The sequence below is a fragment of the Macaca mulatta genome, chromosome 19 (genome assembly GCF_049350105.2).
Source record: "Macaca mulatta isolate MMU2019108-1 chromosome 19, T2T-MMU8v2.0, whole genome shotgun sequence".
NCBI lineage: Eukaryota > Metazoa > Chordata > Mammalia > Primates > Cercopithecidae > Macaca > Macaca mulatta.
In genome coordinates, this window is record NC_133424.1 from 15304679 (window position 1) to 15325060 (window position 20382).

General features: G+C 47.4%; 1 protein-coding gene across 29 annotated transcripts in view; it reads left to right on the forward strand.

Moving 5' to 3' along the window:
• Positions 1-5783: 5783 nt before the first annotated feature.
• ZNF333 (zinc finger protein 333) overlaps positions 5784-20382 on the forward strand; it is a 33994-nt gene continuing 19395 nt past the window's right edge. For 4 of the 29 annotated variants that reach the window (XR_013409093.1, XM_077978012.1, XM_015123148.3 and 1 more), the window contains exons 1-5: positions 6048-6152; positions 9789-9832; positions 11334-11457; positions 11888-11983; positions 15493-15575. Coding sequence is in view for 7 of the 29 variants with exons in the window: in XM_077978012.1 (XP_077834138.1) it covers positions 11424-11457; positions 11888-11983; positions 15493-15575 (213 nt within the window). In the remaining 22 variants the exon portion in view is untranslated. Of the gene's footprint in view, positions 5923-6047; positions 6335-9788; positions 9833-11264; positions 11487-11847; positions 11984-15492; positions 15576-17853; positions 18171-20382 lie in introns of those variants that run through there. The other 25 variants (XR_013409096.1, XM_077977994.1, XR_013409097.1 and 22 more) reach the window with 22 other exon arrangements.

Here is a 20382-nt window from a genome sequence, read left to right on the forward strand (position 1 = left end):
GGGTGCCCAAACAAGTCACCTTAAAATTTGATACCTGTGCTATCATTAATAGTAATAAGTTAGGGAAAACCTTAATATAAAGCCCCCCCATGCTGTGGTAACTTTAATAAATACCAAAAGACATCATTGGTTAAAAAATGCTAGATTAACCAAGAACTAGTAATAATAATAACCAATACCCTTGATCCTTGCTGGAAAAAAGAGGAGTGTGTGACCTTAGGAATTGATGGGGCCAGACTGGATTCTCAAGTAAATATCTTGGTTCGAGGAGAGGTTTACAAACGCTCTACTGAGCCAGTGTTTCAAACTTTCTATGATGAACTAAATGTACCAGTACCAGAAATTCCAGGAAAAACAAGAATTTGTTTTGCAATTAGCCGAGCATGTAGCCCAGTCTCTCAATGTCACTTCATGTTATGTATGTGGAGGAACTGTAATGGGAGATCAATGGCCATGGGAAGCCTGAGAATTAGTGCCTACATACCCAGTTCCTGATGAATTCCCAGCTCAAAAGAATCACCCTGATAATTTCTGGGTCCTAAAAGCCTCAATTATTGGACAATATTGCATAGCTAGAGAAGGAAAAGAATTCACTCACCCTGTAGGACGACTTAGTTGTCTGGGACAGAAACTGTATAATGGTACCACAAAAACAGTCACTTGGTGGAGTTCAAATCAAACAGAGAGGAATCCATTTAGCAAATTCCCAAAGTTGCAAACCGTGTGGACCCACCCGGAGTCCCACTGGGACTGGACAGTCCCCACTAGATTGTATTGGATATGTGGGCATCAAGCTTATGCCAAATTACCTGACCAGTGGGCAGGTGGTTGTGTTATTGGCACTATTAAACCATCTTTCTTACTACTGCCCATAAAAACAGGCAAATTCCTGGACTTCCCTGTCTATACTTCCCGTGGAAAGAGAAGCATAGCTATAGGAAATTGGAGAGATGATGAATGGCCCCCTGAGAGAATCATACAATATTATGGGCCTGCTACTTGGGCACAAGACAGCTCATGGGGATACCATACCCCTATTTACATGATCAACCGAATCATATGGTTACAAACTGTCTTAGAAATAATCACTAATAAAACCAGCAGAGCCTTGACTATTCTGGCCTGGCAAGAAACTCTGATGAGAAATGCTATCTATCAAAATAAATTAGCTCTCAACTACTTGCTAGCAGCTGAAGGAGAGATCTGCAGGAAATTTAACCTTACTAATTGCTGCCTACACATAGATAATCAAGGGCAAGTAGTTGAAGACATAGTTAGAGATATGACAAAACTGGCACATGTGCCCATGCAAGTGTGGCATGGATTTGATCCTGGGGCCATGTTTGGAAAATGGTTCCCAGCGCTAGGAGGATTTAAAACTCTTATAATAGGAGTTACAATAATAATAGGAACCTGCCTACTCCTCCCTTGTTTGATACCTGTACTTCTTCGAATGATAAAAAGCTTCATTGCTAACTTAGTTCCCCGAAATGCCTCCGCACAAATGTACTATATAAATCACTATCAATCTGTCTTGCAAGAAGACATGGGTAGTGAAAATGAAAGTGAGAACTCCCACTAATAAAATGAGTGAGAGTCTCAAAAGGGGGGAATAAGGGAGGAGACCACCTCTCATATTGTCTTATGCCCAATTTCTGCCTCCAAAGAAAGAAGAAGTGAAAACTAAAAGGCAGAAATGAAATCCACAGGCAGACAGCCCGGGCACCGCACCCTGGGCCTGGTAGTTAAAGCTCGACCCCTGACCTAACTGGTTCTGTTATCTTACAGATTACAGACATTGTATAGAAACGCACTGTGAAAATCCCTATCTTGTTTTGTTCCGATCTAATTACCGGTGCATGCAGCCCCCAGTCACGTACCCCTTGCTTGTTCAATCAATCACGACCCTCTCACATGCACCCCCTTAGAGTTGTGAGCCCTTAAAAGGGACAGGAATTGGTTACTCGGGGAGCCCGGCTCTTGAGACTTAAGTCTTGCCAATGCCCCCGGCCGAATAAACCCCTTCCTTCTTTAACTCGGTGTCTGAGGAGTTTTGTCTGCTGCTCATCCTGCTACACTTTTTTTGTTTTCTTAAGACGGAGTCTCACTCTGTCACCCTGGCTGGAGTGCAGTGGTGTGATCTCAGCTCACTGCATCCTCTGCCTCCCAGTTTCAAGTGCCTCTCCTGCCTCAGCCTCCTGAGTAACTGGGATTACAGGTGCTCACCACCACGCCCAGTTAATTTTTGTATTTTTAGTAGAGACGGGGTTTCACCATGTTGGGCAGGCTGGTCTCGAACTCCTGACCTCTAGTGATCCGCCCAACTCGGCTTCCTAAAGTGCTGGGATTACAGGCTTGAGCCACCATGCCTGGCTGTAATACTTAATTCTTGACAGCCTCAAAGATGACCATGGCAGCCAGCTTGGTAGTCAGGTCGAATTTATTTGTTGATGTAGATCCCTACACAGAGGATGCTGTTGATGTCTCACCGAGATCCCATTTCCTGGCTGATTCCCTGGAACTATTTCCATGAGAAGTAAAATCAAATTTTATTAATGCCAAGAAAGTATTTATTTACCCTAAGGAACAAATGGTTTGTTCTGTAGGGACTCATCCCCCAGCTGTTGTGAATTAGTTGCTATCACTCACAGCTGTCTGATATGCCAACCTGAAATAATCAAAAGCATCAGATTCCAGTTTTAAAGAGCTTATTCAAGAGAAAAGCCAGGAATAGCTATTCTGGGATGCACAGACTCTAGAGAAATGGAGTCAATGCTCTGAAGTTAAAAGCTAAGTTCTTGCTTGTATAGGAAGACAAAGAAATTTAACGGGATTACATTTTCTATACAAGGCTGGTATATGAGTTATAACAAATTAATGTGGGTTTTATTTTCCTGTGTGATTTTCTTTTTGTTGTAGTTGGTTTTCATTTTCTTTCCAGTTTAAAAGCATGTATTTAACGTTCCCTCTAAAGGCAATGTAACAGCCATGAAGTCCTTATGTGAGAAGAGGAAGAGAGGGAAGTTAATTTATAATGAAAGTCAACAGCAGAGAAGGAAGGGTCTTCCCTGGCTCTTCAGCCACCTGTAACATTTTACAAAACAGTGCCAGTAAAGGAAAAGGTTTAATCTGTAATCAGAGAAACAAAAGCTGTGGCTTCCTGGGTTTGAGCTGCCTGTCACCCAACTCAGGCCCTGTAATTCACATTCCTTTAGGGCCCTAAATAATTTAATTGTGTTCCAATAGCTTAGTTTTCTTTTTATTTAGAGGTGAATTATCACTGTCACCCAGGCTGGAGTGCAGTGGTGTGATCATGGCTCACTGCAGCCTTGAACCCCGGGACTCAATAGATTCTCCCACCTTAGCCTCCTGAGTAGCTGGGACAACAGGCACATGCCACTATGCCTAATTTTTTTTTTTTTTTTTTTTGTAGAGACAGGGATCTTGGTACATGACCCAGGCTGGCCTCAAACTCCTGGCCTCAAGTGATCCTCCCATCTGGGCCTCCCAAAATGTTGATATTGCAGGCATCAGCCAACTGTGTCCAGCCCCAGTAGCTTACATTTTGAATGACTAATTTTATACCTCCTTCAGAGAATTGCTGCCTCAGCTGAACAGGAGCTGCTTTGGGAGGTTCTGATCCCCCACCCTTAGGAATCATCTTGCAGCCAATGGCTGTCTCAGATGGGGGTACAAAAGGTAGCTCCTTTCCTCAAAATGGAATGGGACCAATTCTGTGTCTCATATTCCAGAGCGCCCTATGGGATTAGGCTGAAACTTGACTCCAGCTGAGCCCACATCTTTGTTCACCTCCTTCCTTTCCTTCCTACCCTGCTTTCCTTACTCCCTCTCTCCCAAGAGCACCCCAGCAAATCATGAGGACCCACCCTCCTCCCAGGGATTGTGATCTAACCAAATCCGTCCCTTGTTTGGTTACGTCATCAAAACAAAAGAAGAAATAATTCAAGTTTCCTAACACTTTCTGGTTTTATCCTGAGATGAGATTTTAAAATATGATGCTTGGTTTATGGCAAGAGACAAATAAGATTCCCTATTATCAATATTACTTTATTGATGATAATAATGATGATTGAGTCCTACTCCAGAGTGCTTAATTTCTTTCTTAAATTGAGATAAGAGTCTCGCTATATTGCCCAGGCTGGTCTTGAACTTCTGGCCTCAAGTGATCCTCCTGCCTTGGCCTTCCAAAGCACTGGGATTACAGGTGTGAGCCACCGTGCCCAGCTCAGAGGGCTTAGTCTTTACATTATAGTGCCATCTTCTGGTAAGATTGAAGAAAAAGAAATCCAAAGTAGCTTCAAACGCTGGGCTTTAAGAAGCTGGGTTGAAGTATGGATGAAGGTCTAGATCTTCCGGGTATGAGGAGTTGAGGCAAATCCTACAGAGACATTAACTTGTTCTTTTTTACATCACCTTAAATCTATTATTGTATCTTTATTATTCTGGGACATTCAGGCCCAAAGATACTCATTAAGTCAATAAGCTAAATTTAGTGACAAGTGCATGAGAATGAGAGTTAGGAGGCCTGATCGTGATATTTATTCATTCATGCATTTGCAAATCCATCCATCCGACAAATGTTTAAGATATGTGTCTCTGTGCTCGGTGATTTTATGTCAGGTTGATTCATTTTACTCAATCTTTACTTTCTCACATTTAAAATAGGGTTAACAATGGAAAACAGTGTGGCGATTCCGCAAAGACCTAAAAACAGAAATACCATTTGGCCCAGCAATCTCGTTACTGGATATATACCCAAAGAAGTATAAATCATTCTATCATAAAGACACATGCATGTGTAAGCTCGTTGCAGCATTACTCACAATAGCAAAGACATGGAACTAACTTAAATGCCCACCAATAGCAGGCTATATAAAGAAAATCTATGTCTTAGATTCACATATCTTATTTTTAGTGAGAAAGGCAAGCTGTAGAAGAAACAAAAATACATCATCTTATTTTTGGAATAAAGACAGCTGACCCGTGAACAACAAGGGTTTGAATTATGACTATCCCCTTATAGGCAGATTTTTTTTCCACCCCTGTTCTCCTTGGGACAGCAAGACCAAACCCTCCCTTTCCTCAGCCTACTCAAGGTGAAGCTGGCGCTGAAGACCTTTATGATCTTTATGATCACTTCCACGTAACGAAGAGTAAATATATTTTATCTGCTTCATGATTTTCTTAATAACACTTTTCTCTGAGCTTAGTTTAAGAATATGGCATACAATACATATAATATACAAAATATGTGTTAACTTTGTTATTGGTAAGGCTTCTGGTTAACAGTAGATTAGTAGGTAAGTTTTTGGGGAGTCAAAAGAAGTGAATTTTCCACTGCACAGGGTGGCGCCCCAACTCCCGTTGCCTACGATTGAGCCATATATAAAAATACAAAAACAATCTTAAGTATGGGTATATTTTTGAAGGGGACTGGATGAAGCCCATGGATAAAGGTGGAAGGGGTTGGAGAAAAAGGAAGGAGAAAAGGGTAAGTTAAATATTGAGCATCCCTAAAGAACCCTGGGGGAGGGTCGGGTGTCCCCTCTCAACCCTCCAAGCTCAGGTCCCGTCATCCCGCCCTCCGAGTGCAAGCTCCGCTCCCATTCCCACCCCAAGCACAAGCCCGCCCATTTTTGCCCCTTGGGCGCCCGACCCGCCCCTACTACCACCCTCCAAAACAAGGCCCAGCCAACTCTGCCATTGGGGTGCAAGCCCCCTCATCCGCCTTCGGAGGGCAAGCCACACCCCACCCCGCCCCCGAGCACAGGCCCCGCCCCACTTTTGACCCTGGGCCCTAAGCCCCACCCCTATCCCCGTCCCTCGGACATAGGCTCCGCCCCCAGCACCACCCTCCATGCTCTGTGGGACCCCACTCCAGAGCCTAACCTCATCCCCCGGGTAAGAATACTAGAATTTCGCCTTGGAGGCTAAAGAAAATGTTAGTTTTTCTGCCGCCGCCTAAGGCTACTCTGGCCACTACAGACGGAGCCACAGCCACTTCCGTTCCCGGCGGCCCCGAGACCAGAAGCGGAAGTGAGCGCGGTGGCGGCAGACGGCGGCTGAGCTGTGCTGCGCGGCGCCGCGCGGCGCGGCGCGGTGCGGTGGGAGTGTCTCCGGCTGGTCTGCAGGTGTGGCCCGGCCCCTCGGGAGGGCGGGGAGGGCTCGGCCGGCGCGGGGAGGGGCTGGAGGGCCTAGAATAGCTCCGCCTGTCTGAGGTGCTTCCTCCCTGCGATCATCCCCCGGCCGGCATGAGGCCCACACAGCCGGGGCCTCGCATCTGGGCGCCCACCGCCCGGTCTGTCGCTCTCAGGTACCCCCCGTCCGGGCAGACAGGGCTGTCATCCTATCAAAAGGGAAATCCCAAACAGTCCAGGTCCCACGGCTCAGGAATGTGGTGACACCGGCCCCAGCCCTCACCTGTCCTTTCCAATTTTTAGGGGAAGTGCATAAAGAGGGCCCTACCTTGCCTATAGTATGCAAGATAACTGCAAATTAGTAATCCACGTTTTATTTGATACGATACTTACTATTATCTAGCTTTGCAACTGGAAAGTGAGGTCTGGGTCTACCTGTGCAAACTGGTTTGATTGGCCAAATTTACTTAAAAAATTGAGTGCATCTTTCTATTAAGGAATGAATTGGATGACGAGAGATTTCTTTTGGTGACTGACAATTTGAAGTATTTTAGCTTAATATCTGTTAGCCTGGCTTTGCATCTCTTCCTTTCTTTAACTTTTTCTTTCTCATAAGAAAGCTTTTGGCCAGGCTTGGTGGCGCACTCCTGTAATCCCAGCACTCTGGGAGGCCGAGGCGGGCAGATCACCTGAGGTCAGGAGTGCGAGACCAGCCTGGCCAACATGGTGAAACCCTGTCTTTACTAAAATACAAAAATTAGCCGAGAGTAGTGGCGGGCACCTGCAATCCCAACTACTTAGGAGGCTGAGGCAGGAGAATCGCTTGAACCCCAGAGGCAGTGGTTGCAGTGAGCCGAGATCATGCCACTGCACTCCAGCCTGGGTGACAGAGCAAGACTCCGTCCCAAAAACAAAAACAGCAGCAAAAAGAGGAGTTTTAACTTTTTTTTTCTTTATTTTCTATGTTTGAGACGACTTTTACTTCTGCTCTGGGCATCAAGTTTTTCACTGTGAGGTGAGGGTGTCTTAAGAAAAGTTGTTTCTCAGTTATTTCACAAATATTATTATCAAGGAAAAGTAAGACTGTTATTCAAATCTTTTCAAGTTGGCTCCAGTCCTTCCCCTAAGCATGTGAATCACGGAGCTTCAAAACTAATGGGACTTCAGGGAAAAGACGATATAAACTTTGCAAGTAGTGGAAATTCAAATTGAGTTGGCCATTTTGAATTGGGATGTCTTTTTTTTTTCTTTTGAGACGAAGTCTCGTTCTGTCGCCCAGGCTGGAGTGCAGTGGCCGGATCTCAGCTCACTGCAAGCTCTGCCTCCCAGGTTTACGCCATTCTCCTGCCTCAGCCTCCCGAGCAGCTGGGACTACAGGCGCCCGCCACGTCGCCCGGCTAGTTTTTTGTATTTTTTTTAGTAGAGACGGGGTTTCACCGTGTTCGCCAGGATGGTCTCCATCTCCTGACCCCGTGATCCGCCCGTCTCGGTCTCCCAAAGTGCTGGGATTACAGGCTTGAGCCACCGCGCCCGGCCTGGGATGTCTTTTTTAATAATGGGATTAAAGCTCATGTCTACTGAGAAATGAGGAAAAAATTAACTTCAGAGGAAAATCATGCATCAGGCTTCAGTTTTATGAGTGAAGTGTTTGTTTCCAAAAAGAATATATGCGCTTGCCTTGCCTTTTTAAAAAGAATTAATACTTTTTAAAAATATTTATATTTATTTTTATTTTTTGAGACGGAGTCTCGCTCTGTCACCCAGGCTGGAATGCAGTGGCACAATCTCTGCTCACTGCAAGCTCCGCCTCCCAGATTCACGCCATTCTCCTGCCTCTGCCTCCTGAGGCCCGGCTAATTTTTTTTGTATTTTTAGTAGAGATGGGGTTTCACTGTGTGAGCCGGGATGGTCTCGATCTCCTGACCTCGTGATCCGCCCGCCTCGGCCTCCCAAAGTGCTGGGATTACAGGCGTGAGCCACAGCGCCCTGCCAAAAAGAATTAGTATTGTTTCTTAAAGATACCTGAAACTGTGTGATTATGTCTTATGAAAGACAGGCATTTTAAGTTGTTATTATATTTGATTTTTGTGGTATCATATTGTCTTTTTTTAATTTTGAGACAGAGTCTTTTTTGAGACAGAGTCTCACTCCATCAGCCAGGCTGGAGTGCAGTGGCACTCCAGTGCTCGCTGCAGCCTTCTCCTCCTGGGATCAAGCAATTCTCCTGCCTCAGCCTCCCGAGTAGCTAGGGTTACAGGTGTGTGCCACCATGCCTGGCTACTTTTTGTATTTTTAGTAGAGACGAGATTTCACCATATTAGTCAGGCTGGTTTGAACTGCTGACCTCAAGTGATCCGCCGACTTCGGCCTCCCAAAGTGTTGAGATTACAGGTGTGAGCCACTGTGCCTGGCCACCTGGACCTCATTCTAAGGCCAGGGGGAAGTCACTGAAGTTTGAAGTAGAGGAGTGACATTATTATGTTTGTGATGTAAACAAAACACTAGCTCCTGGATTGAGCATGGAGTTTAGGATGGACAAGGATGAATGCAGAGTCCATATGGGAGGCTGGAGAAGTTCAGGGCTTGGATGATGGTAGCTGGGCCTTGATGATTGTGGAATTGGAAAAGTTGGAATGTTTGAGATGCCTGCAGGAGGTAGAATTGAGAGAATTTGATGATGGATGCATTCTCTTTAGCACGTAAGCGGGGTCTGCAAACTGTGGCCAGTGGGCCAAATCTGGTCTGATGCTGGCTTATATAAATAAAGTTTTATTGGAACACATTTGTTCATGTGGCTGTTTTTGCCCTGTGACCATATAATTAAGTGGTTTCATCAGAGACCATATGGCTCACAAATCCTAAGACATTAATTACTTAGCCCTTTGCAGAAAAAGTTTACCACCCCCTAATATGTAAAGCACTTAGTATTCATTAAGCACTGTGCTAGTGACTGGATGTGGAGTTGTGAAAAAAGTAGATACAGGTCTATACTTAAAAAGTTTACATCAGGCTGGTTGCGATGGCTCACGTCTGTAATCCCAGCACTTTGGCAGGCCTAGGCAGGTGGATCACCTGAGGTCAGGAGTTTGAGACCAGCCTGGCCAAAAGGGTGAAACCCCATCTCTACTAAAAGTGCAAAACTTAGCCGGGCGTGGTGGTGCATGCCTGTAATCCCAGCTACTTGGGAGGCTGAGTCAGGAGAATCACTTGAACCTGGGAGACGAGGTTGCAGTGAGCCGAGATCACGCCCCTGCACTACAGCCTGAGCAACAGAGTGAGACTCAAAAAAAAAAAAAAGTTTAAAAATAGTTGGAGAGAGACAGGCAATAATCATTTAAGAGATAAATGTCAAATCACACCTTCATATAGGCAGTGGAGGGAAAGTAGATGTTCTTAGAGGTATTTTGAGGGCAGCTAGGAGTTAAAATGGTCCTTTGATGACATGGGAAGAGTCAGTAGAAGTCACTAGGCGCTATTGTTTGAAAGGGGGCTTGGGGCCCAACATGTTGCTTATGGAGGCAGATGTCCTGTTGTAAGGGTTTTTATTGTGGCCACTCTGCTGAAGACCCCCCAAAATGCTCTGCTTCCGTCCTCTCCCCTTCTTTTACCTCAGTGTCTCTTTTATTGCAGGGAGGACACCGACTGCGACCTCAAACCCTGGCTCCAGTGTCATGGTGAGGAAGCTGGGGGCTCCTGTGGTTGAAGGGGTGGATACATAGGATAACTATGTCCTCTGGGCCCTGTCGTCTCTCTCCCCACTTCCCTGCCCAACTGAGGAAGAAAGGGGAGGGCGAGTGAGGAGCAGCCTCATCCCTGCCCTAGGGGACCTGGGGACGTCCTTCTGTGCCCGACGTCTAGAGGGAAGCTGGCATGGAGGAAGAGCCCCACAGCAGACCCCAGGGCTCTGAGCGGAGCTCCTCCAGGGCCAGCCTTGCCATCCCTGGTTAGACCTATCGAAAACACATGTGGCCATAGAAATATAAATTCAGCTTAAATGAATTAAGATTCAATACATTTAGCCGGGCATGGTTGTGTGTGTCTGGAATCGTAGCTACTTGGGAGGCTGAGGTAGGATGATAGCTTGAGCCCAGGAGATTGAGGCTGCGTTGAGCTAGGATTGTGAGCTTGTACTCCAGCCTAAGCTACAGAGTAAAACCCTGTCTCTTAAAAAAAAAAAAAAATTAAAAAGTTTAAAGTGCTCAGTTTCTCAGTCGCCCCAGTCACATTGCCCAAGTGCTCAACAGCCACATGTAGCTGGTAGCCCCTTTCTGGAAAGCGCAGGCATGGAACATTCCCATCAGCAGAGAGTGATGTCTGTTGGACAGCGCTGCTCTGAAGAATTCTGCAACTAAAAGGCCATACAGATTCTCAGATGAGGCTGGGCGTGGTGGCTCATGCCTGTAATCCCAGCACTTTGGGAGGCCGAGGCGGGCAGATCACTTGAGGCTGGGGGTTCAAGACCAGCCTGGCCAACATGGTGAAGCTCTGTCTACTGAAAATACAAAAAAACAGCTGGGCGTGTGGCGCGCGCCTGTAATCCCAGCTAATTGGGAGGCTGAGGCAGGAGAATCACCTGAACCTGGGAGGTGAAGGTTGCAGTGAGCCGAGATTGCGCCACTGCACTCCAGCAAGACTCTGTCTCAAAAAAAAAAAAAAAAGACTCTGAGATGCAATGGAAGTCCTACTTTCACAAGTATGAAAGATTATTAAGGACATAAGTCTTGGGGAATCCCAGAGAGTTCACAGAAATTAAGCGGTCAAGCCCAAATTTGTGATGCTGTGCCAATTTGTGATAAGGAGTTTAGGAAAAACTCTGTAAGCCCGGAAGGACAGGCTCTGGCATCACAAGTCAGTGGAGTTACACAGAGAGCCAAAACGTACACTCTAGGATTTGTCCAAATGTTGAAAGAAAGTGAACATTTCAGCTTGGTGGCCCATGTGATCTCTGTCACAGCTACTCAGTTCTGCCGTTGTGGCCTCCAAACAGCCATTGACGCATTGTAAATAAATGCACGTGGCTGTGTGCCAAGAAAACATTATTTACAAAAATAGGCGTTGGGCTGGATTTTCCACGCCTGCCGTGTCTGAACATTTTCTCTTCTCCAGTGATAACCAGTCATTCTGCTCACTGGTGGGGGCGGTCTTTGCCGAGCCAGAACGTGTGTGCTGTTTTAGTAATCAGTCACCTTGGAGGATGTGGCGGTGGAGTTCATCCAGGAGTGGGCATTGCTGGATAGTGCGCGGAGGAGCCTGTGCAGATACGGGATGCTGGACCAGTGCAGGACCCTGACCTCCAGGGGTAAGGCTGGCGTCACCTGGCTCCTTCCTGTACGCAGGCACTAAATGCTTCTTAAGCGCCTGCCATGTGAACAAGACAGACGTGGCTTAGGCTTTGTGGCGCTTATCGTCCACAGGATGGCAAAGCTTCATCTGTTGCACTGCCTTCTTTCCCTCTTTAGTAAGGCCCTGTTTTGGTCTCCTTGAATTTGCTCCCAGGCTTCCGAGGTGAGAGAGCCTCAGCCCCTTGGGGCAGAGGGGAGGGTGTTTGTGGGTTGGGTCCTGAGTTCATTAGCTACTGGGCAAGATCCCTTTGTGACCCATCACTTGCTCAGCCCAAAGAATCTGAAGCCCATGTTGAAGCTGAAGGAGAGTCTGAATTGGAAAACAAGAGTTTGTTTTCCCCTGCAAGCCCTCCCTCCCCCAGCGCCTGTGTCTTTCTTCGTGTGCAGGAACTCCACCATGCAAACCCAGTCGCGTCTCCCAGCTGGGGCCAAGAGCAGAGCCAAGGGCAACAGAACGAGGGATTCTCCATGCTACGGGTGTAGGTGAGTACCTAAGACAGGCTGTGGATTCCCTGACCCGCCTGGCTGGGTGGTGTGCCCTGGGAAGTGTCAGGTTAAGAGCATTTTCAAACGCCCTTTGTTCTGAGGGGACACCGAAGGCTATTCGGAGTGAGGTTTCTCAAGTTCCTTTAGCTTCTCTTCTATTTTCACTTTCTAGCCCTCCTCTTCTACTTTCCTTTGGTTTCAGAAAAAGATTTGTTCTAATTTCTTTTAAAAAATTAGAGGGCCAGGTGTGGTGGCTCATGCCTGTAATCCCAGCACTTTGGGAGGCCGAGGCTGGTGGATCACCCGAGGTCAGGAGTTCGACACCAGCCTGGCCAACATGGCAAAACCCCGTCTCTACCAAAAATTAGCCAGATGTGATGGCGTGCACCTGTAATCCCAGCTACTCGGGAGGCTGAGGCATGAGAATTTCTTGAACCTGGGAGGTGGAAGTTGCAGTGAGCCAAGACTGCATCATGGCACTCCAGCCTGGAGGATGGAGCGAGACTCTGTCTCCAAAAAAACAAAACAAAACAAAAATTAGAGCTATAAGTCACACACCATGAAATTCACCCCTTTAAAGTGTGCAGTTCAGTGGTTCACGACCTTGTGTAACCATCACCACTACCTAATTCCAGAACATTTTCATCACCCCAAGTAGAAACTCTGTCCCCATGGGCAGTTACTCCCCATTACCCCTCCCTCAGACCCTGGCAGCCACTAATCTGTTTTCTGTCTCTATGGGTTGTCCTGTATAGACATTTGTATAATGGAAATCGTATCATAAGTAGCCTTTGGTATCTGGCTTAGTATAGTAATTTTGTGTTGCAAGTAAGTTATAGACTGGGTAGTTTATAAACAATAGAAGTTTATTTGACTCCTAGTTCCGGAGACTGGGAAGTCTAAGGTTGAGGGGCTGCATCTGGTAAGGGCCTTCTTGCAGCATCATAACATGGTGGAAGACATCATGTTGCAAGAGAACAAGAGAGGCCCAGATTTGTTTTTACAACAAGGCCACTCTAGAGATAACTAACCCCCTTCTGAAGTAACCACATTAATCCATCCATGAGGGCAGATTCCTCATGACCTAATCACCTCTTTTTTTTTTTTTTTTTTTTTTTTTTTGAGACAGAGTCTCGCCTTGTCACCCGGGCTGGAGCGCAGTGGCACGATCTTGGCTCACTGCCACCTCTGCCTCCCGGGTTCAAACGATTCTCCTGCCTCAGCCTCCTGAGTAGCTGGGATTACAGGCACCCACTACCAGACCCGGCTAATTTTTGTATTTTTAGTAGAGATGGGGTTTCACCGTGTTGGCCAGGCTGGTCTCGAACTCCTGACCTCGTGGTCTACCTCGGCCTCACGAAGTGCTGGGATTACAGGTGTGAGCCATTGTGCCCAGCCACCTAATCACCTTTTAAAGGTTGCAGCTCTCAATACTATTGTATGGGAATTGCTTCCAGCCCATGAACTGTGGAGGACACACTTAAACTACAGCAGTATCTGTCTTCTTTCACTTAGCCTCATGTTTCCCAGATCCATCCATGTTGTAGCATGAATCAGAACTTAATTCCTTTTTAAGGCTGAATAATATACATTGTATGGATAAGCTACATTTTGATTATCATCAGTTGATAAACAGTTGGATTGTTTCTACTTTTTAGCTATTGTGAATAATTTTGCTGTGAACATTTGTGTACAATATTTCCTTTTTCTTTCCTTTTCTTTTTTTTTTTGATAGCGTCTTATTCTATCGCCCAGGCTGAAGTGCAATGGTACGATCATAGGTCACTGCAGCCTCAGCCTTTTGGGCTCAAGTGATTCTCCCACCTCAGCCTCTTGAGTAGCTGGGACCACAGGAGCATGTCCTCATGCTTGGCTATTTTTAATTTTTTTTCTAGAGACCATTCTTCCTATGTTGCCCAGGCTGGTCTTGAACTCCTGAGCTGGAGTGATCCTCCCACCTCGGCCTCCCAGAGTAGTGGGATTACAGGCGTGCGCCACCATGCCTGGCCTTGTATACAAGATTTATGTAGACATGTATTTAATTCTCTTAGGTATACACTGAGGAGTGGAATTGCTGGCTCATATGGTAATGCTATGCTTAACTTCTTGAGCAACTGTCATACCACTTTGCAAAACAGGTGCACCATTTTACATTCCCACCAGTGGTGATGAGAGTTCTGACTTTCTCCACATTCTCACCCATACTTGTCGTCCACTTCCTTTTTAAATTTAACCTTTCTATGTATGTTCTTTGTCTAGTTCTTTCTTGCTCTTTTCTCTAATAACATCTGCTTTCTGGAAATAGTCTCAGTCCTCATAGAACTCTTAGCTAGGAAATTGCCTCTCATTTCCCCCTCATTCCTATGACTGCCAGAGTCCACACATAGCCCTACACACAGATGCTGGCTTCCCTTTCAGGCTCTTCCCAAGTCTAGGGTTGATATTAAAAGCTGGGCTGGGTGTGGTGGCTCATGCCTGCAGTCCCAGCACTTTGGGCCGATCACTTCAGGTCTGGAGTTCGAGACCAGCCTGGTCCAACATGGCGAAACCCTGTCTCTACTAAAAATATAAAAATTAGCCTCGCATGGTGGTAATCCCAGCTACTCAGGAGGTTGAGACATTAGAATCGCTTGAACCTGGGAGGCGGAGGTTGCAGTGAGCCAGGATCACGCCACTGTACTCCAGCCTGGGCGACAGAGTGAGACTCCATCTCAAAAAAAAAAATTAGCTGGGCATTAAAAAAAAAATTAGGTGGTGCATGTCTGTAATCCCAGCTATTTGGGAGGTGGGAGGTGGAGGTTGCAGTGAGCCAAGATCACACCAGTGCACTCCAGCCTGGGTGACAGAGTGAGACCCTGTCTCAAAAATAAAATAAAAAGTAAAGAAAACATGTGACTCATGCCTGTAATCCCAGCACTTTGGGAGGCTGAGGCGGGTGGATCGCAAGGTCAGGAGTTGAAGACCAGCCTGGCCAAGATGGTGAAATCCCGTCTCTACTGAAAATACAAAAACAAATTAGCCAGATGTGGTGGTGGGCGCCTGTAATCCCAGCTACTTGGGAGGCTGAGGCAGAGAATTGCTTGAACTCGGGAGGCGGAGGTTGCAGTGAGCCAAGATCGCGCCACTGCACTCCAACCTGGGTGAAAGAGCAAGACTGTGTCTCAAAACAAAACAAAAGTGTATGTGTGTACACACACACACACACACACAAATATATATATCTATATTTACATATATATTTTCAATTTTATGCCACTATTTCTTTTTGAAAGGAGTTCATTTTTTCTCAATTCATTTCAGACTGGAAATCTCAACTTGAATATATGTATTTGGTATTAAAATTTGAATATTTATATTCAATATTAAAAGAAAAGGCCTATGTGTGTATAGTGTGTATATATATTCACATACATATGTGGATATATATGTAGGTGAATACATATTTTCAATTTAATGTCACTATTTCTTTCTGAAAGGAGTTCATTTTTTCTCCCCGTTCATTTCAGCCTGGGAATCTCAGCTCAAACCCAAAGAGTTGCCTTCTATGCAGGCTCTTTTGGAAGAAGCATCCTCCAGGGACATGCAAATGGTAAGATGCACGTGGTTTTCCCTGGCTCCCAGCACGGGAGAAGCTGAGGAACACGTGAGGTGGAAATACAGGACCAGAGCCAGGGAGGTGTTAGCAGCGTGGGTATCTCTTGGAAGGGAAACGGTGTCTGAGGGCATGTCCTGTGACTTCTGAATTTGGGCAAACCCTGACTGTTGCTCAAGATTTTTTTTTTTTTTTGAGACAGAGTCTCGCTCTGTCACCCAGGCTGGAGTGCAGTGGCATGATCTCGGCTCATTTCAGCCTCCACCTCCCGGGATCAAGTGATTCTCCTGCTTCTGCCTCCCGAGTCGTTGGAACTGCAGGCGTGCACCACCACGTCTGGCTAATTTGGGCATTTTTTGGTAGAGACAGGGTTTCACTGTGTCGGCCAGGCTGGTCTCAAACTCCTGGCCTCAAGCGATCTGCCTGCCTCAAGATTCTTTTTTTCTAGAAGGTTTCCTGAAGGAAACATTTTAATAAATGTGAGTCAGACATTGAGTGTGTGAAATATGACCTCCTCCTTAGCAACTGTCAGAAAAACCCCACCTGGTAGAGAAGCCCCATTGTGAGTAAGAGGGAGCCCTGTGATAGAGCTGGCAACACACTCAACTTGACGAACCCCAGCTGTCTAAACAAGGCATGGCTTGAAAATGTTGAGAATATGCCCCTGGTGGGGAGGACCCCTGGGCACTGACACAGATATTGACGAGCTTCCCACCATCACTCACCTCTTTTTCTCTTTTTTAAAAGACAGGGTCTCGCTCTGCCACACAGGCTGGAATGCAGTGGCATGTTCATGGCTCAAATTCTGGGCTGAAGTGATCCTTCTACCTCAGCCTCCCGAGTACCTGGGACCACAGGCCTGAGTCACCATGCCAGCTATTTTTTTTCTTTTTCTTTTTTTTTTCTTAGAGATGGGGTCTTGCTGTGTTGCCCAGGATGATCTTGAACTCCTGGCCTCCTGTGATCCTCCCACCTCAGCCACCCAAGTAGCTGGGACTACAGGTGTGAGCCAGTGGGCCCAGCCATTACTCACCTCTTGTCAGGAGCAAGCTCCACCTGGAGAAGAGGCTCCTGAGGAGTTGAAAGGAGGCAGGAAATATTTCTGGAGGAGCCGTAATCTGGATTTGCATGAGAGAACTGGCCAGACAGAGGCCGCTTTGATTGGAAAGAATGTGGGGAAGTTGCTGGGCATCCTTCTCTTCTTAGGAGACCCGTCTAGATTCCACACTGGAAGGAAGCCCTTTTCAGTGTGGAAAAGTCTTCCATACGAGCTTGTACATTAACAGTACAGGAGAAAATATACACTGAGTCCCCACCATCCCCTCTTTGGCCCTGAATTCCTTCCCCCTCAAACGATAGGACCTTCCAAAGTTTGGGTTCCCATTCCTGAGTGTTGGTGAAAGTTAGGGTTAGGGTTTGGATAGAAAGAGGCACAGAGCTCAGCTTCACTCCCCAGGTGGGGCCTGTTAGTCCCAGGGTCAGTGAGAACCCCAGGATCCCTCGGTCAGTGCCCCTTCACCTGTGTCATGGATGGGTGTCAGCATCAGAGATGCCCCACCCAGTGGATAGGGTGCAGTGGCCTACGTTTTAGAGACCCACACTCCACTTCTTTGCCAGGGAAGCTTCTGGAACACCGAGAAGCCTCAACCTGTGCAGCCTGGTGTGGGCTGCAGATCAGCCAAAACTCACAACCTGCCTGGCTGCAACAGACCCCCGGGCAGCTGACAGCCCTCCTCACTCCCCAGGCCCTGCTCATTCTTGGTTTACACTCTTGTTTTGGTGGAGGACACCCTCCAGTAGCTCCTTGGGAACAGGTGCTTGGGTTTTGAGACCTTGAGTTCTGAGAATGTCTTATCAGGGCTGCTGGATTGCAGGTTCCTCATCCGATGTGGTGGTTGTGATAAGCCTCATTACGGAACATCCTTTTTCCTTTCTTACCTTTTTACATAGATATGGGGTCTTGTTCTCTCGCCTAGGCAGGAGTGCACTGGCATGATTGTAGCTCCCTGTAGCTTCGAACTTCTTAGCTCAAGCGCTCTTCCTGCCTCAGTCTCCTCCCGAGTAGCTGAGACTACAGGCGTGCACCACCATGTCTGGCTAATTTTAAAAAATTGTTTTGGAGAGAAGTCTCGCTGTGTTGTGCAGGCTGGCAATTGCAGGGCATTCTGTGTGTCATGTAGCCCCCAGTGCTTGTTGAATGAAGGGATGAATGGATAAGGTGTTGCAGAAGGCATCTCCAGGTCCCATCCTCCACCCCCATGTCTCTCTTGCTCAGCAGGTGGACCCCATGTGAAGAAAGGAGAGAGGGAGAGAGAATGAGCCACGAGGGCCCGGTGCCCTCTTCGTTTCTGTGGGCTCTCTCCTTTCAGTACAGGGCTCCAGCGCCCTCCACAGAACTCCACACCCAGCCCAGCAAGCCCCTCTGTAATGGGTGCTGAGAGTGGCAGGCATGGGGCTCTTATTACATCAGAGCCCCAGGAAACAGGCAGTCACAGACTATTCTGAGTGGGCAGAAGAGGTCCACCTATGGATACATATTTAGAGAAGCTGAGGAGTTCATCACTGAAGACATCCAGCCCGTGAGTAGTAGAGGTGGGTTTGGAGCAAGGAGTTGAACCCAGACCTAACCCCAGAGACCACAGTCTCAGCTGCCAGGTTCTGCTGCCTGACAATCATACAACCTGCCACTGGGGTGATGCTAGCCCTTCCGGGCCATGCCAGGCATCATTGCGCCTTGTCACAATCACTGAGACCCTGCCCGGTGGCTCTGAGACCTCCCTGTCACATGGGAAAAAGTGCTGATGGCCAGGGACAGAGTGAGTCCCCATGGCCTCCCTCTCTTTTGTCGGCTGGTCCAGTGGAGGGACCAGTGAAGAGGAGGGTGGGAAACTGCTCTTAGAAGAGCCCCAAGGAAGCCAGGCACGGGGACTCACCCCAGAATCCCAGCAACTCAGGAGGCCACGTTGGGAGGACCACTAGAGCTCAGGAGTCTGAAACCAGCCTGGGCAACATAGCAAGAACCCGTCTCTGCAAAACATAGAAAAATTAGCCGTAGCCAGGTGTGGTGGCGTGCACCTGTAGTCCAGCTGCTTGGGAGGCTGAGGCGAGAAAATGGCTTGAACCCGGGAATTCAAGGCTGCAGTGGGCCATGTGTTTGCAACACTGCTCTCCAGTCTGGGTGACGGAGCAGGATTCTGTCTCAAAGAAAAATAAAAAGCCCCAAGGGAGGCTGAGGAACAGCCCTTGTTCTGTCCCAGGGCCACCCCACAGCTGCCTCTTCTGCAGACACCCAGCTCTTTGAGGCTGCAGTGTTGCTGCTCTCGTCCTCTGCTGGGTCCCCAGGCCTGCACCAGCAGTGCCCATGTCTCAGTCCGTTCTCACCCTGCTAATAAAGACATATCCAGACTGGGTCATCTATAAAGGATGGAGGTTTAATTGACTCACAGTTCAGCATGGCTGGGGAGCCCTCAGGAAACTTACAACATGATAGCAGGGGAAGCAAACACGTCCTTCACATGGTGGGCAGGAAGGAGAAGTACAGACAAAAGGAAGGAGAAGTACAGACAAAAGGGGGAAAAGCCCCTTATAAAACCATCAGATCTTGTGAGAACTCACTCACTATCATGAGAACAGCAGCGTGGGGGTAACCGCCCCCATGATTCAATTATCTCCCACCAGGTCCCTCCCACGATATATGGGGATTATGGGAACTACAATTCAAGATGAGATGGGGGTGGGGACACAGCCAAACCATATCAGCCCAGTACATATTTGTTCGACAAATCGGCAGAACACCTAAAAACACTTTGTTTAAGTAGAGTGACCTGTGTCAAAATGATTCTGATGCAAACATTTGTCTCAAAATGTACCTGTGCGATTTTAATTTATGACTCAGAAAGGCCAATGTCATTGGAAAATTTTGATTACTTGTATTTCCTGGGAGGACAGGGTACACCATGCCACACAGGTCCACACAGGGAAGCACCAAGGTCAGCCTGGGGGCAGAAAGGAGCAAGGGGATAGCCCAGGCCATAGCCTTTCTTGGGGTTTCCACAGGAAAGGTGAGGCTGGGCAGGGTAAACCGCCCAGGATTGGTCAGTTTGAATAATTTTAGTGGACCTTGGCGGGTAAGTGCTGTCCCTGGCTGTTTTAGGGCAGGGGAAATATTGACTGAGATAAGGAGCCGGTGAGATAAGAACTGTATGGTGTGTGGGCTGTGGGTCACAGGGGAGTTAGAGACAAAGTTGGCAGGCAGTTTGACCCTGTGAATGATGGATGCCCTGTGGACAAGGACAGCATTCCTATTCAGAACCGATATCTCCTGACCTTTCTTTCTTTTTTGTTTTTTGGGTGACTTAAACAGCAGAAATTTATTTTCTTACCCTTCTGGAGGCCAGAAACCCAAGATCAAGGTGGCAGCAGGGCTGGGTTCTCCTGAGGCCTCTCTCCTTGGCTTGCAGGTGGCCACCCTCCTGCTGCCTCTTCACACGGCCACCCCTCTGTGCCACACCCTAATGTTCTGTAGTGAAACATCTCATAGCCTCTCCAGGGGCTCTGTCCTAACCTCAGGTCTGTCTCTGCATCTGCAGTGTGTTAAATCCTGGAGACCCTCGGTGGCGGCTGGTGCCTGCAGTAGGTTGGGAGTAGTTACTAGATCTGAGGCTACCAGATGCCAGACCCGTGTACCTTGCCTTTTTTTTTTTTTTTAAAGACACAGTCTCGCTCTGTCACCCAGGCTGGAGTGCAGTAATGCAATCTCAGCTCACTGCAACTTCTGCCTCCCAGGTTCAAGTGATTCTCGTGC